Source organism: Stegostoma tigrinum, chromosome 7 (genome assembly GCF_030684315.1).
Source record: "Stegostoma tigrinum isolate sSteTig4 chromosome 7, sSteTig4.hap1, whole genome shotgun sequence".
Lineage (NCBI taxonomy): Eukaryota > Metazoa > Chordata > Chondrichthyes > Orectolobiformes > Stegostomatidae > Stegostoma > Stegostoma tigrinum.
In genome coordinates this window covers 23963181-23980868 of record NC_081360.1, presented here as the reverse complement: position 1 = coordinate 23980868, position 17688 = coordinate 23963181, and the positions used below count along the sequence as shown (strand labels likewise).

Here is a 17688-nt window from a genome sequence, read left to right as displayed (position 1 = left end):
GAAGTAGGAATGAAGGGTGAATTAATTCAGAAGATTTGGTAACAGAAGTTCTAAGATATATTCCAAACAGTCTTCAATTTTCTTCAAGTTTTTAATGATTTTGTCAATGATGATCGCATTGTTTTAGCCACATATTTATGTGCAAGAGAAATGGCTTATACAGACTTTTAAATTAACTTGGCTACCCAGAAAAAAACAGTTGCTTAGAAACTGTAAATTTCTGATTTATTTTCATTCTGACAAAACTCATGAACCCGAATTATTATCTCTGTTATTTCCCCAGAAATCTAACCTGGCCTCTTATTGCGTTTCCAACATTTACTGTTTGGTTTCAGATTGTAGAACATTTTGCTTTTGCTTTCCATACTCAGACCTTTATTTTAAAAAAAGAATAAACGGAACAGTAGGAACAAACGTATCCCTAGCTCTGTTAAGCAAAAAGTTTGTCAAACTTTCTGACAAATTCCTAAATAAGTAAGTTTCTGACCAGATTAATTACAGGGGTGTCGAAAGGAGCACAAGAGTCCTTACAAGGTGATGGAGTTTCTACCAAATCATAATGTGGGCTTCAGGGTTACTTCTCAGATCTAAAGCAGAACTGATCTAAAGGATAATTACAAACTGAATGACTCATTGTGTTTTTGACATATCTGTTCATTCTCAATTATTTTTGGACACAACAAAAAAAAAGGCACATTTTCTTGGCAGGGGAATAATCTGGGTTTATTCTCGTTGAACAGCAATTAGTAAAAGTCTTCAATGCAGACAACAGACAGTTTTCAAAAATGTCACAGCGTAAGTGGGACAAGCTAGTAATAATTGCTGCATAAACAGGGTGATTATTAAGTAGTGTGTGTGTTGCCAACACATCCAATTTCAACTGGAACTAATTTACATGAGATGTTGTCTCAAATAGCCAAGCAGAATTTATTCCTTCATAAAATTGGCCCTACCACATTACCATTTATTCTGCAAACTGTCAAGATTCTGTCCTTGGTATTCAGTTAAATTAAAAACTCAGGACTTTTTTTTAAAGAAGGCATTGGAAAATATTTTAGTAAATGTTATTTAGTGAAAATCAGTCAACTCATTACACTTCACTGTGGTGCTTCTTTGTGAATTTCAAAGGCAAGGTATTAATAAATTTGTTCAGTGTAAATAGGTTACAGAAACTCATGTATTTAGCCCAATATTGGCTCACCTTATTTAGCATGGTCATTGAATGACTATGTTGATGTGGGACTCTGATATTGGATATTGAGCCTGAGAGTTAAACAAAACTACATGACACAAATGACATCAATGGACACTTGCAAGATGAGGGCTTATACCGTTATTAGTTCTTTGCAACTGTATACTTACAAAAACAATGTGGACTTACCTGCCTTTATGAAATACCAGTCACCAACTAGTACCGTTAAAGGTTAGTACATGAAAACCACACTTGAGATTTCACATATGCACTTTAAATATGTCTACACTGTTGTGTTAAATAACAATCCCATTACGATCTCAGTTTAAAGTTCAAAAGGAAGGCATGCGAAAACACAAAACCCTGCATTCAACATACAAAGTAAAAGATGAGAAATTAGAGAAGAGGGGTTAGCATCCCATTTGATTACTAGAATAGACCCAGCTTAAAGAAATAGTTCAACGGTTCATAGAACACAGAATAGTACAGCACAGTACAGGCCCTTTGGCCCACGATGTTGTGCCGAACTTTTACCCTAATCCTAAGGTCTATCTGGCCTCCTCTCCTAACTTATACTATCATCCATATGCCTATCTAATAGCCGCTTAAATGACCCTAATGAGGCCGACACCACTACCTTCTCCGGCAATGCATTCCATGCCCCGACCACTCTCTGAGTAAAGAACCTACCTCTGACATCTCCCCTATATCTACCTCCACTCACTTTAAAACAATGCTCCTTCATAATAGCTACCTCCATCCTAGGAATAAATCTCTGGCAGTTCACTCTATCTAAACCTCTGATCATTTTGTACACCTATATCAAGTCACCTCTCATCCTTCGTCCCTCGAAAGAGAAATGCCCTAGCTCTGTAAACCTTCCCTCGTGAGACATGCCCTCCATTCCAGGCAACATCCTGATAAATCTCTGCACGTTTTCCGACGCTTCCACATCCTTCCTGTAATGAGGCGACCAGAACGGGACACAATACTCCAGATGTGGCCGAACCAGGCTTTTGTATAGCTGGAGCATAGCGTCACGGCTCTTGAATTCAATCCCTCTATTAATGAAAGCTAACACGCCATACGCCTTCTTAACAACTCTATCCACCTGGGTGGCAGCTTTCAGGGAACTGTGGACATGAACCCCAAGATCCCTCTGCTCCTCCACACTGCCAAGAATCTTTCTGTTAACCCTGTATTCTGCTTTCAAGTTTGTCCTTCCAAAATGATTCACCTCACACTTTTCAGGGTTAAACTCCATCTGCCACTTCTCAGCCCAGCTCTGCATCCTATTATTGTCCCTTTGTAGCCTAGAATAGCCTTCCACACTATCCACAACTCGATCCACCTCCGTATCTTCTGCAAACGTACTAATCCACCCTTCCACTCCTTCATACAAATCATTTCCAAAAATCACAAATAGAAGAGGACCCAGGACAGATTCTTGTGATACACCACTCGTAAGTGAGCACCATGTTGAATATTTTCCATCCGCTACCACCCTTTGTCTTCTCAGGGTCAGCCAATTCTGAATCCAATCTGCCACATTTACCCCTATCCCATGCCTCCTTACCTTCCACATGAGCTTACCATGAGGAACCTTATCAAACGCCTTACTTAAATCCATGTGTACCACATCCAGGTGTTTGGTCACCTCTTCAAAGAATTCAATAAGGTTTGTGAGGCATGATCTACCCCTCACAAATCCATGCTATCATGAATCAAACTGTGCCTTTCCAAGTGATCATTAATCCTATCTCTCAGAGCCCTTTCCAACAATTTGCCCAGCAATTACATAAGAGTAACTGGCCTGTAACTTCCGGGGTTATCCCTATTCCCCTTTGTGAACAAGGGAATGGTACTTGCCTCTCTCCAATCTTCCGGCACCATACCTGTGGACAGCGAGGACGAAAAGATCATCGCCAAAGGCCCTGCGATCTCTTCCCTCGCTTCCCATAGAATTTTTGGATAAATCCCACCAGGCCCAGGGGCCTTACCTATCTTCAACTTCCTCAAAATTCCTCGTACATCTTCCTGGATAACACCAACCTCCTCTAGCCGGTTCCCCAACCCCTGCCAATCTAGTTTAAACCATCCCCTATAGCTCGTGCAAACCTCCCCCCCCAGGATATTTGTGCCATTCTGGTTCAGGTGCAACCCGTCCTTACTGTACAGGTCCCACCTAACCCAGAATGATCCTTAGTTCATGATCCTTAATTATTCTTTCCATCTATTCATTGCATTCTGGGCAAATGTTGCTAGGCCAGCAGCAATACAAGATGATTTGGGAATAAGGAATGATAAAAACAAAATATATTAATTAATAATAAATGCAAAAAGCAACACTGACTCAGGGATGGCACTTTGGTCTTCGGGTCAGATGGCTGTGGGTTCAAGATGCAACCCAGAACTTCAACCATTAGGACAATTTATACATTACTTCCAAACGTCTAAATCATATTCCTATGTACACCTCTAAATCATTGCTATATGCCAAGAAATCTTAGGGACCTAGTACTGAGCCCTGTGGAGCCCCACTGATAATAATTTCCCAATCACAAAAACACTCACTCATCGAGCATGATCCTTTGCTTTCTGCCTCTGAGCCAGTTTTGGATCTAAATTGTCACCTTGCATTGAAATCCACGGGCTTCGAGTTTTGTGAGCAGTTTGCTGTGTGGGACCTGACCATGTGCTCTGTTACAATGCATAGAAGTTACACATCACATGCACTGCCCTCATTAACTCTCTTTGTTATGTCCACAAAAAACATTCAATCATGTTAATCTGACATGATCCTACTTTAACAAAGCCCCACGTTGGCCGTCTTTGATTAATATGTCTCTTTTCAAATGAAGATTTATCCCGTTCCCTCAATCTTTTGCAATAATTTCTCACCACTGTGGTTAAGTTGACTAGCCTGTAATCCTCAGTAGATCCATTTCTTGCCTTTTAAGCATACATTAAATTTCCTGCAGAAAATGTGGCAGGCACTGGAAGTCAATTCTCCCCAACTTTAATCAGTGATTTATTATTTCAACTGCAGAGGAACAAAGTATGGATGTCAAATGACTACGTCACCAAGGTAGTGATTATAACACTCAATAAAACCGTGCTCTGTTCTACTCAGTACTAGAGTCCATACATTAAGTTAAATTGAAAAATCTAACTTCTAATTTAACACTGCCCTAGAGGGGACATAACAGACAATGCAGTCAAGTTTGAAAGTCTAAAACATTCAGAAGCGTTACAGGCAAGAATGAATAATGGCAATTTTTAAAAAATCTCTGATCAAACCACAGTACATTCTCTGAAGTAATGCCGTGTTTATGCAGCAAACAAGTGCCTCATTAGTGAACCTAAGGCATGTTCTCAAATTATTTCTAATGAACTACAAGAAAATTATTTTTCTGAATTTGAAAAGCGTAAAAATACCAAACACATTAACAGCAAAAATACCAATCACAGGCAGAAGATTAATCTCAAAACTTTTCTTGTCTAACAAGCAGGATTATAATTGAGTTGAAACCACGACTCACAATGCAGCCTTCTCAGCCATTGTGATCAGTCTGTTCTCATCAAACTGTACAATTCCGCCAGCTTGAAGCAACTCCAGAAGGACCTAGTAAGGAGCAAAAATAGAAAAGCTTTTATTAAGGAAATAAATAATCCATCTACAGATTATGTCTTTGCAACCTTTACACATTCTTTTATCTATCATCTACCTTTGGCTCTACACATTTTCAAAGCATTTTTTATCATGACTGCTTAAATTATCTTCCAAAAATGCAAGCTGGCCCCTGTTTTAAGGACATATATCTGGAGCTTCCAATGAGTTATCTACGCACCGCACCATTTCCTCATCTACATACTGTCTACTGTGAACTTTATTAAAACGCATGGGGTCAACTTCCATTTGTACATCCATGGTACCCAGCTCCACATCTCCACCACCTCTTTTAACTCTTCATTATCTCAATGTTGGTAGACTGTTTGTTAGTCTTTTCATCTTGGATAAGCACAACTTTTTCTACCTAAATACTGGATGAAAGAAAATAAATCATATTTAACACATTCCACTCCCCAGCCACTTTATTAAACTGCATAAAGCATTAGCACTGCTGGCTTATTCATTTGTCCTGAGTTTTGTTTTCTCTTGTTAACATTGATCACACACTTTCACCATTTTAACACATCACTTGACTCCATCCCAGCATCAGCCCACTGACGGTTGAAATCATCAGCTATGATTTTCCCACTTCCAGTTTTAGCTTTACCAATGCTCTCCTGATTAGCCACAATATCTCAACACTCCTATAAGTTAGGAGAAGTTATGGGCCATTCAGCCCTTCAAACCTACTCTGCCAATCAAGACAGCCCTGGCATGACCTGTGTTTCAAACTCTATATTCTCATCTATTCCTCACCAAGCAAGAATCAATCCACTTCCACCTTACAAATATTCAATGATCTCACCACTCCCATGCCATACTTTGTTGGCTTCATCCTATCAATACGCCCATTATTTCTGTCCTCTGTCAACTACGATCTCCATACATATCTCTCAAGCCTCCAATGTAAAATCTCACTAAAATTATATTTTTCATAACATCACCCTCTTCTTAGCTCTGAAAACTTCTCCAATCTTATACAGAAAACTAACACAGCAACACGTTACCCACCAAGAAGATTTCTTTCTCTCGCTCTGGCCTCTTATGCACAGTAATTAGGCTGCATTATGGGCACGTGTGTTTTCAGTGACCAAGGTCATATACAGAATGCCTTTTCTAAACTGTTTTACCACACCTGATCCCTTTCCTAAAACCTTTGGCTCAGCTTTTGTACAACCTGCCATTATGAAGATGTTAGGTGTGTGATTTATATGTCATTTTCAGAGCTTGGATTTCAAAGTTGAGGAATATGCATGTTGTTTACTTTTGTGACAGTTTTCTTTTATAGAAAAATGTCAGACAGTCCTCATGGGATAATGACCTAACCCAATATTCATCAGAGAGAATATAACTGGGAACCCGCTCGAATGTTAATGGAATGAGATGTTTATTCTGTGGGGTTTTCAAAGGGTAGTGTAAGCACAGAAGGCCATTTGCTTGTTTTCAATTCAAAATTATCAAATATTAATTTTAATTTAGGAAGCCCAGAGACTGAAAGCTTTTAGGGCATTTTGGATGATACCTAACAGGGGTGAGAAGCAAGCTTGGCTTCTCTCTTTACACGAATACACGACAGTTAGAGAAAACAGTCACGTCAGTTTAAAAAAAAGTTTTGCTTGTGAAATTTTCAACCCAGGAGAGTTTGGCAAGAAATGTATCGCTTATTAGAAGCTGACAGAGTTTGAGCTCTCAGTTCTTCTCAGTACAAGCCAACTCCACAGTTCAGTGGAAATAAACTGGTGAGAGCAAGTGGAACGTAAAGATTTATACAGATGGTTAATTTCACTGGAGTTGAATTGCTGTAAATTGATGGTATTAGGAAAAAGGTTGAAAATTTTGTTTTGTTGTTTTCTGATTTTGCTAATTGTGCACTTGTTAAAAAAATTCATCTTTTCTGTAATAAACTTCTGTTCTATGGTCAAAGAATCTCTGCAACCTCATGTGGGTTTCTGTCAGCAAACAATCACCGTATTAAGAATTTTTTTATAAAAAATGGCTCATCAAGCTAGTTTTCATTTGAGAATCACACACGTCCAGTAGTACCATCAATTGATTTTTTTTTAAACTTGGCTTGACACCTGCTTTACCTACCGATATCTTTGAAAAACTAATCTGGTCCTTGATTAATCAACCACCTTTTCTGTTTTTTTTGGTTTTGAACAGCTTCACAGATCCACAATATTACCTCTGTTTTTATTTCTAAATGCACGACGTCAAGTATTTCCAGCATTTTCTGTTTATTTAAAGCATAAGGAAGGTTTTGTTCTTGTCCTCTACCTTTCTGTTGTATTTAAGCTGCCTTTTTACACCAGTTAATTATGTCTTAGCATTTTTCTGCCACATATTACATTTCCCATTATCTTGTGCCTGTATATTTAAATATTTTCCAGACATTGCTTGAGATTAGATAGACCTTTTTTTTTAAAATACTACATTTCAGCATTTGGCTTAACCGATCAGGTATTGAGAGTGCCTGGAGCTAACAGTTCACAGCTGAATGCATCTCGACCAAATTGATCAGTCAAGAATTCAAATCCATCCGCAGGATTGTGATGTAAGGTGTGGAATTTATACATATTCTAATATAATATATTTTTTAGTTTAGAGTTTTCAATTTTGAACTACTCGCATGAGATTTGTGTGTCTGAAGGGGGTGAAAGGTCATCTTGTGGTTATTTCTGTACCTACGGGGTTTTATTTCAAAACTGCTTGAGTGATAAAATCTGCAAAAAATAATGGAACTTTTTTTTTGCAAGGGGTTCCAAGCAATTAGAGCTCAGAACATAATATGCATGGCTTTTTGATAGAAGATTCTGTGAATTTTTTCTAACATTTAGGGGAAAGACTCATAATTGGAGAGAAAACCTTCAGTTTTAGTTTCAGTTTGATGTAGTTCAGAAGGATCCTGAGTTGAAGATGGATGTGCTAAACAGTTGCTGCTGGAAAAGACAAAAGGTAGTTTAAATTGTTAAAAATAAATTACCTCAGAGTAAGGGGTTTATTAATAGTTCCAGACCAGAAGTGTTTGAGTATAATGCAGAAGAGATTATTTGAAGATCAGAAAGTTTAAACAGAGGTGTGTGAAGGCTACAGGAAGAGGATCAGATTCTCACGACTAGGATCTGAAGTCACAGTTAAATTAAGCCGAAAGAGATGATAGAGACTTGGATTCTCTCCGGTAACAATACCGTAAGGAGATGCTACTAAGGATTAATAAAGAATTTTTTAGGATTAATGGGATTATGTTTACCCTGTGTTTTTAAATCTTTAAAGGTGCACAATATATGGAAGTTGGCATATGCCAAATGATCTTCATTTCCTTTTGTGTAATTACAAAAGGGGAGCTAATGGCCTAGTGGTATTATTGCTAGCTTATGAATTTAGAAACTCAGCTCATGTTCAGGTGACACAGTTCAAATTCTGCCACAGCAGATGGTGGAACTTGAATTCATCAGAGAAAAATTGGAATGAAGAAACTACTGATGATCATGAATCTATTGCCGATTGTCAGAAAAACCCATCTGGTTCACTAACATCATTCAGCGAAGGAGATCTGCCATCCTCACCTGGTTTAACCAACATGCAACTCCAGATCGCCAGCAATATGGGCAATTCTCAACTGCTCTCTGAAGTGGGCTAGCAAGCCACTTAGTTGCATTAATTGCTACAAGGTCTCAACAAAGACAGGGAACCAAATGGACCATCTGATATCGATCTGTGTACTGGAAAAGGTAACAGCAGAAATGGCCCTGTCGACCCTGCAAAGTCCTCCCTCCTAACATCTGGGAGCTAGTAGCAAAATTGGTCGAGCTGTCCCACAGACTACTCACGCAACAGTCTGACGTAGTCATATTCACAGAATTATATCTTACAGACAATGTCCTGGACACCTCTATCACCATCCCTGGATATGTGCTATCCCATCAGCAGAGGTGGCATCACAGTCACATACAGTCGGGAGGGAGTTGGTCTGGGAGTCCTCAATATTGACACCAGACTCTTTAAAGTCCAATTTCGTGGAGTTAAACATGGGCAAGGAACTCTCCTGCTGATTAACACGTACTGTCCTCCCTCAGCTCATGAATCAACACTCCTCAATGTTGAAAAAGACTTGGAGGGTGGCAAGGGTGCTAAAAGCACTCTGAATGGAAGATTTCAATGTTGCACTACTGATCATGCTGGTCAGGTCATATAGGACATAGCTGCTGGACTGGGTCTGCAGCAGACGGTGAGGGAGCCAACAAAAGAGAAAAACGTACTTGACATCATAATCTGCTGACTGCATTTGCATCTGCCCATGACAGTGACAGCAATAGTGACAACCTCGCAGTCGTTGTCCAGATAAAGTTCTACCTTCACATTGAGAATACCCTCTATTCGTGTTGTGTGGCCCTATCACTGTGCTAAGGGGGACAGACTTCAAATAGATCTAGCAACTCAAGACTGGGCATCCACAAGACACTGTGGGAACTGTCCTCCAGCACAATCTGCAATCTCATATCGCCCACTCAACCATTACCATCAAGTCAGGGGATCAATCAAGGTTCAATGGACAGTGCAGGAGGGCATGCTAGGAGCAGCACACCAGGCATACCTAAAAATGAAGTGAAGCCACCAAACAAAAGTAGTATGTGCTAAACAGCATAAGCAGCAAGTGACAGGCAGAGCTAAGCAATCCCACAACCAACAAATTGGATCTAAGCTCTGCAGTCCAACCACATCCAGTCATAAATGTGGTGTACAATTAAATAATTCATTGGAAGGGAAAACTCCACAAATATACCCACTCGCAACAATGGAAGAGCTCAACACACAAGTACAAATGATAACGCTGAAGCATTCACAGTCAGAGTAATAAGTGATTGGCCTCCTCCTTTGGCATCCAGCATCATAGATGCCAGTCTTTAGCAATTTAATTCACTTTGCATGAAATCAAGAAATGGTTGGACACACTGGATACTGCAAAGGCCTCCAACATCCCGGTGATAGCACTGAAGATTTGTGATCCAGAACTTGCTCCTCCCGTAGCCAAGCTCTTGCAGTACAGTTACAACACTGGCATCTACTCAGCAATGTGAAAAATTGCCCAGATATTGTCCTGTACATAAAAGCAGGACAAATGCAATCAAGCCAATTGCTGCCCCAATAGTCTTCTCTTGAACATCAGTAAAGTGACGGAAGGTGCCACCAGCAGTGCTGCCAAACAAAACATGCGCATCAATAACCTGCTCAGTGGCAGCTAGTTTGCTCCTGACATCCTTGGATCATTCACAAAAGAGGTGAACTCCAGAGGTGAGATGAGAGTGACAACCCTTCATGACAAGACTGCACTTGACTGAGTGTGGCATCAAGGAGCCCTCATAAAGCTGGAATCAATGGGTATCACGGGGCAAATGCTCTGCTGCTAGGAGTTATAACTGGCACACAGGAAGATAGGTGCGGGTGATGGCAGTCAGTCATCTCAGCTCCAGAACATCTCTGCAGGACTTCCTCGATTCAGTGTTCTAGGCCCAACCATCTTCAGCTGCTTTATCATCACAAGACCAGAAGTGGGGATGTTCGCCAATGATTGTATAATTCACGATTCCTCAGATATTGAAGCAGTTCATGTTTAAATGCAACAAGACCTGGTCGAATCCAGGCTGGGTTGCCACACAAATACCAGGCAACTGCCATCTCTAGTAAGAGATGATCTAACCACAGATGGATCTAACCATTTGACGTTCAAAGGCGTTACCATCTCTGAATACCTTACTGTTAACATCCGGGGGCTATTATTGACCAGAAACTCAACTGGCCTCACTCAATAAACACAGTGGCTAAAAGAGCAGGTCAGAGGCTAGAAATATTGCATTAAGTACCTCAACTCCTGGCTCCCCAAAGCCTGTCCACCACCTGCAAGGCACAATCAGGAATGTGACAGAATACTCCCCACGTGCCTGGATGTGTGCAGCATCAACAACACTCAACAACTTGGACACCATCCAGGGCACAGCAGCCCACTTGATTGGCACCACATCCATAAGCATCCACTCACTCCACCACCAATGCTCAGTAGCGGCAGTGTGTACTATCTACAAGAACCACTGCTGCAAATTCGTCAATGATCCTTAGGCAGCACCTTCCAACTCCATGAACATTTCCATTTAGAATGACAAGGGCAGTAAATACACGCAAACACCACCACCTGTAAATTCACCTCTAAGCCACTCAATATCCTGACATGGAAATGCATCGCTATTCTTTCACTGTTGCTCCGGTTTCCTTCCACAGTCCAAAGTTGTGCTGACTAGGTGGATTGGCCATGCTAAATTGCCCGTAGTGTTCAGGGGTGTGTGTGGGTTATAGGGGGATGGGTCTGGGTGGGATGCTGCAAGGGGCGGTGTGGACTTGTTGGGCCGAAGGGCCTGTTTCCACACTGTAGGGAATCTAATCTAAAAACACACCATGAGTGAATATAAAAAAATCCTTCTGTTGCATTGACAAGACCCAAATATGCAATATTGCATGCTTTTGTTCCAGCAAAAAAAACACCTTGCTAAAAGAAATAGAAACAAAATATGATCTATCAAGCCTGATTTCAGTCTGGTATCTGACTTGTACAATAAAAAAAACACTTGAAATCACAATAGAATTTAGAATTGCCAAGTTGTTCTCCTGCAATCAAAATTCAGCAGCCAAAATTCACACATTTAGTATATTAATGTTATTTTACCTGTTGCCTCTCAGCATGTCGAGATTCATCATCAGGACTACACAGGAATTCAAGAACCTAAAGACACAAAACATACATTTTTTTAGAAGTTGGTTAATTTGACATCCAATTAAGAAGTTACTTTAAAATCTTTACTTCCATTTCCATGGACAACATATCACTTTAAACAAGGAGGAAAGTGGAGGGAGTAGCTTCACTTCCATATCTTTGCCATTGCCAAATCATCTTAAGCAAAGTCATGGGACAGCAGAGCTTCATGCTGAACGACAGAAATTAAATGTTCGGCACAAACCATGATACCTTGTACTTGACAGCACAGGGATACCAAAGCAAAGTTGAACTGCCTTGTAGAAACACAGGGCAGAATTCTCTGCTCCCTTCAGTAGTGAGGTAAATGAAGAGAAATACATAAAAATACTGCCTTGAGAGAAACATTTCTGACTTTCTCCCTTCAGTTTAAATGTTGAAACAGAAGTCAGAGCGGTGACCTGGCAGCAACAGCAGCTGTCCACTTGCCTCTCCGAGCTGTCAAATATCTCTGTCTCCACTATAACATCACTACGTGCTCCAAGGGTGCTTCCGCTTCATCGAGCAAATCCATAAGGACAAACCACCAGCCTTAACACAATAAAATGACTCCACTTCAGCCCTTAAGAAATTCCCTAAGACTTGCATGCTTTTGCCAGACTGGTATGCATGCTGGGGCCATCATACTTCTACACAGGATTCATCTTATGGCTCTAACAACAGGGGAGGCGATGGCCTAGTGGTATTATTGCTGGACTGTGAATCCAGAGACCCAGATAATGCTCTGGGAACCCAGGTTCAAATCCTGCCATGGCCGATGGTGGAATTTGAATTGAATAAATATCTAGAATTAAGAATCTAAAGATGACCTTTAATCCATTGTTGATTGTCAGGAAAATCCCATCTCATTCACTAATGTCCATCAGGGAAGGGAACTGCTATCCTTACCTGGTCTGGCCTACATGTGACTCCAGACCTACAACAATGCAGTTGACTCTTAACTGCCTTCTGGGCAATTAGGGATGGGCAATAAATGCTGCTTAACCAGTGTTGTCCTCATTCCGTGAATGAATAAAAGAATTCTTGGTTTCTTTTCTTAGCACACTGGTTGCATGAGAAAAGTTGCCATGGGATGTGATGGGCAAATATCACTCAAAAAAAAAAACAGGCAAATTGAACCCACAGGGGATAATGAGAATTTAAATAGAATTAGATATCCTCGTTAAAGAGGTCATGGATTATTCCGAATCTCCCACATCCTCAGATCAACTTACCTGGTCAAAAAGCATCCTGTTGACAAAAAGTGTGTTGTCTGGTTTTGCCAGCTGTCGTGCCAGGAAGGTGAAAAGGCACCCAACCTGTGATGGAGTGAAATCTGAATTCTCCACCATAACCTGCAGAAAACAATCAAAAATGGAAATCACTTAGATCAAAAAAGCAGCAATCAATAAAGCCATCTGCAGAATTGGCACTTATTCTAACAGTCAAACTCTGAATGATTAGTAAGTTAATACTTCTTTCCAGATAGAAGAATGTAAGGAAGAGGAGAGAAAGGAAAAGAAGGATTAAGAAAGAAACACTAAAACAAAATCTCTAAATATTATTGTTAAACAAAATGTTTGAGAATAACCAATCTAAAAAGATATAGCCGATGTATCATGAATATTTGCAGAATTATTCTCATGACCATGTTCTTTAAGTCTAAATACAAAAGTTACGGTGCTGACTTAACACTACATTCCCTCACTGATTGTATCACAAATTATTATTTGAAACAGAAAAACTCAAGACATTCTACTGCATTTAATTAAACAATCCTCATGTCTCTGGTTAAAGTGTCTGGTAATACATTTTACCAGAAGGTAGGGGGAAAGGCAACATAGACTGAAAGGTACAATTCTAAACAACATAACAGGAATAAAGACACTTGAGGTTCATACAACAGATCTTTGAAGGTGATAGGAACTGCCATGGGTAAGCAAAAGGGGCTCTCAAACTTTAGAAATACAAATATTGAGGACAAAAACTGGAAGCATCATTAAACCTATATAAAGCTCTACCTACTTCTGCTTTACTAGACTTAAGAAGGATTTGAGGATCTTTGAGAGGACACAGAGGCAATTTACAAGGGATGAGAAATTTTAGAGCAAGGTTAGGTAAGAGAAGCAGAGTTTATTCCCTCTCAGCATAGGGAGATAGAAGGGAAGAGATCTGAACAATATTATTGAAATACTTTGATAATACCACTAATTTTTAGGGTACTATATCAGTTTGAAGTAACATTTTACAATTTTCCATTAGCTATGTTTTTGAACAGTCCAGTTTAAATTCCTGTTGTGAGAGGAAAAGTGTATAGACATGCATAAGATCCAGATTCAAGCTACTGTTTCTGTTTTAATTGCATGGTGTGATTCAAGGGTTGTTTGCTAACTTGAAAGAGACAAGTAAGAAGTCTGAATTTAGCAACTTGTACTGAATACAATAGCTAGCTTTATACAAGTCTCATATACTTTACTTTGTTCACTGACATGATCAATTAGATAAAGCCCTAGAAGAAAAATGCCTGTTTCAAAAATATATTCTGATATTCTGCTAGAAACATTTGTTCTTATTTGCTTTACTGAATGGGTTATGGTTGCTGGCATTATTGATAAAAGGATGCAACATACTTTGTACCACTTCTCTGTTGGGATATGTAATTTGTTCACACAGGAAAATGTTGACTCCTGGGAACTGAGAGATCTAGAGGTGTGAGATAACAAAGTGTGGGGCTGGATGAACACAGTATGGCAAGCAGCATCTTAGGAGCACAAAAGCTGACATTTCAGGCCTAGGCCCTGCTTGGCCTGCTGTGTTCATCCAGCTCCACATTTTGTTATTTCAGATTCTCCAGCATCTGCAATTCCCATTATCTCTGATCAAGAGATGTGCAATTGTTTAGCCTACTTGATTCTGTTTACAGTGATAGTTTGCCTGACCATAAATAGAAAGAGAGTTAAATTGAGTCATTTCCTAATTAGCTTTTGAAATTAGAAATAAGGGTCGGTCAGTCTTTTTGTACAGTTTTACCATGGTTGCTGTGGTACAATTCTTCTGAGAGACTGTTCAAGCAACAGTACGTCAGAGACACAAGGAAAGCATCGCCTGCACCATCACATCTGTGGGGAGAAAGTTCTAATAAGAGTCACCAGACTCGAAACATCTCTCCCCCGAAGTGCTGCCAGACCTGCCAAGTTTCTCCATAAATTACTGTGTTTATTTCAGATCCACAGTTCTTTGTTCCATTTTAGGAATCTTCCCTGTTGTTTTCATTATGTGTTTGTACAAAATATTCATAAAATCTTGCTTAAAAAATTCTACTCCATTCATAAATATTAATAGGGATATTTTGTTGGGTCAAGCACAACTGAAGGCCCTGTTGCTATAAGTTAAGAACTTGGAACTTAGATACCTTAAGTGAAAGAGTTTGATAACTCAAAATCCCAAAAACCTGCAATATAAAAGATTTAGACAACATGCAGCAACTAATGCTGTTCCCATTGGTTGATAGTACAGGATCTTGGAACAACATTCTCTCTAAGCTGTCTGGTTCCCATACTAGCAGCCACTCCAAAGTTCCAGACGGATCACAACATTAATATCTAGTTATGGATGTCACTGCAGTGCATGGGTCTCAGAGCCCCATGCAGTGCAAAAAAAATAGAGTAAATACTGTCTGGGGGTCAAAAACTTAAGATTACGTACGAAAATATGCAGGGGGATAAGAAGTAAATCATTTTATGCCCTGAGTGGTATTGACCTCAAACTGTGCCTCCAAGGACGGGCAAAGCAGACATCATGACTAATTTGAAAAGGAAACTGGATGTATGCTAGTGAGAAATCAAATTGCATGACTACAGGTACAAAGTAGGGCAATGGAACTGACTGAATACTTTACAGAGAGTTGGTATGAACCCAATGGGCTGAACGGGTTCCTTCCGTGCCAGAATGACTCTATGATTAATTATCCTAATGTAACACTGGAGACTTCTAAAGTTACAGCCATAGAATTATATATTCACAGCAAATGCTAAATGGAAAGACAACAATTGTAACCAGTACTTAGAAAATATTTGTATATTCAAATAAAATCTCAAAGAAAAGGGTGAAGTTAGAAAAATAATTTAGCTATGTTTCACCCTATTATCCCAAAATAAAAAGTGTTTATCCTCATTTTACAGACTAGAAATGTTAGATACTGCTGAAAACATGAAAATTAAAAGATTTGTTAGAGAGCAGGGAACTGATGAGATGCGATGCAGCATTATCTTTCATTTTTGTTTTTTTGGGCAAAATAATTTAGCTGCAATTTCTGCTCCAAACTACTATTTACAAGAACAATAAAAGTTAATGTGCATTTTACTTGACAAAAGTAACACAATAATAATGAAGTGATAAGTTACAAAAGTAACACAATAATAATGAAGTGATAATTTACATAAGAGTTGTTTAATAAAGAACCAAATTATTAAGGAAGCTGTGAAGTAATTGTAGTCAAATTCTTACTGTGAGCAAGATGTCCACAATCCTCTGCTGATGTTCTATTGCTTGCTTATCATTTCTGAAGTCTTCAAATGTCTATTTAAAACAAAACACATCACTGAAATTGGACTTAAAGTAATCTGTCACACATAAAAGACTCAGCTAATTAAAGTTTAAGATGACGAATCAGGGAAAAGTAATGCTTCCTTTATCATGACAATCCCACTTGAAAGTTTTTTTTCATTTTCTCTTAATCTGCTGTAGCTCAGAGGAAAATAGTCCAAGTGAGTGGCACACATCTCCACAACTGCTGAGTACTTGCGTCCAATTAATCATAATCCATATCAATTATTTGGGTGCGCGGATGAAATGTAGCTATTTCCAAGTTTGTAGATGACACAAAACTTGGTGAAAGTGAGAGCTGCATCAATGAGATTTGGAGAGGCTAAATACAAGGTCAAAATTTGTCAGCTGGAATACAAGTGAAGAAATATGAGTTTATTCACTTTGGGAGGAAGAAGTACAGACTATTTTGTAAATAGTGACAGATTGGGAGTGTTAAGCTTCAAAGGAACTTGTGTGTCCTTGATCACAAATCACTGAAAAGGTGCAGTAAAGAATTAAGTCAGCAAGTGGTATGCTGGTTTTTATTGCAAAGGGATTTGTATATACAAGTAAAAATGTTTTGTAATTATACAGAGGCTTTGCGAGAACACACCTGGAGTAGTGTGTATGACTTCTCCTTAATCATGGAAAGATATATTTGTTGTGGAGGAAATGTAATGGCAGTTCTTCTGACTAATTTCTGAGATGAAGGGATTGTCCTCTAAGCAAGCGCTAAGGTATATTTTCTGGCATCTGGAAAAATGAATTGTCAATTCATTCAATCAAAAGAAGTTCTTATAGGCATCAACAGGATACCTGCAGGAACATTGTCTGCTAATGTTGGGAAACAGTTTCTGATTAAGGAGAAGGCTATTTAAACCTGAAAATGATGTAACTACTTTGTCAATAGAACTCTCAGGCCCCAGGGGACTATACAGGCTCTGTATTTCTAAATTGTTCAGGACTGAAATCAAATAGATTTATCCATACAAAAAAATCAAGGGATATCCAAAAAATTGCACAAAACTGGTTAAGTAAAAGATCAGCCATAAACTCTCAGACGTTGGTGCAGGCTTGAAGAGCTGGATCGTCCACTCCTGCTCTAATTCTTATGTTCTATCGTCATCATCCACGACTGACAAGCAATACTATAAAATCATTAGGATTGCAAATGCCAAACTTGCAAATCTGATGGAACCAAATTATTGGGGAGAGAAAAAAAATGAAAATAACTTCCCTCGTCTTCCAAATAATATTTGAAAGCAATTAGCTATCCTACAATACCACACGTTTGGCCTTAAAGGAACACAATACCCATAGGGCCCCAGAAGTGGCAACTATTTTCTACTCAACTTGATCAAAGATGTTACAACGGGGCACCACCGTGCCTCAGTGGTTAGCACTACTGTCACACAGCAACAGGGACGATTCTACCCTCTGTTGACTGTCGGTGCG

The 17688-nt window shown here is 39.3% G+C and overlaps 1 protein-coding gene across 3 annotated transcripts in view; it reads right to left on the bottom strand.

Annotated features, from left to right (window-relative positions):
• vps8 (VPS8 subunit of CORVET complex) overlaps positions 1-17688 on the bottom strand; it is a 537289-nt gene that overhangs the window by 386665 nt on the left and 132936 nt on the right. For all 3 annotated transcript variants that reach the window (XM_048534818.2, XM_059647115.1, XM_048534821.2), the window contains 4 exons: positions 16153-16224; positions 12882-13001; positions 11581-11637; positions 4735-4817 (listed from right to left, as the gene is read on the bottom strand). In XM_048534818.2, the coding sequence (XP_048390775.1) occupies positions 4735-4817; positions 11581-11637; positions 12882-13001; positions 16153-16224 (332 nt within the window). The remainder of the gene's footprint in view (positions 1-4734; positions 4818-11580; positions 11638-12881; positions 13002-16152; positions 16225-17688) is intronic.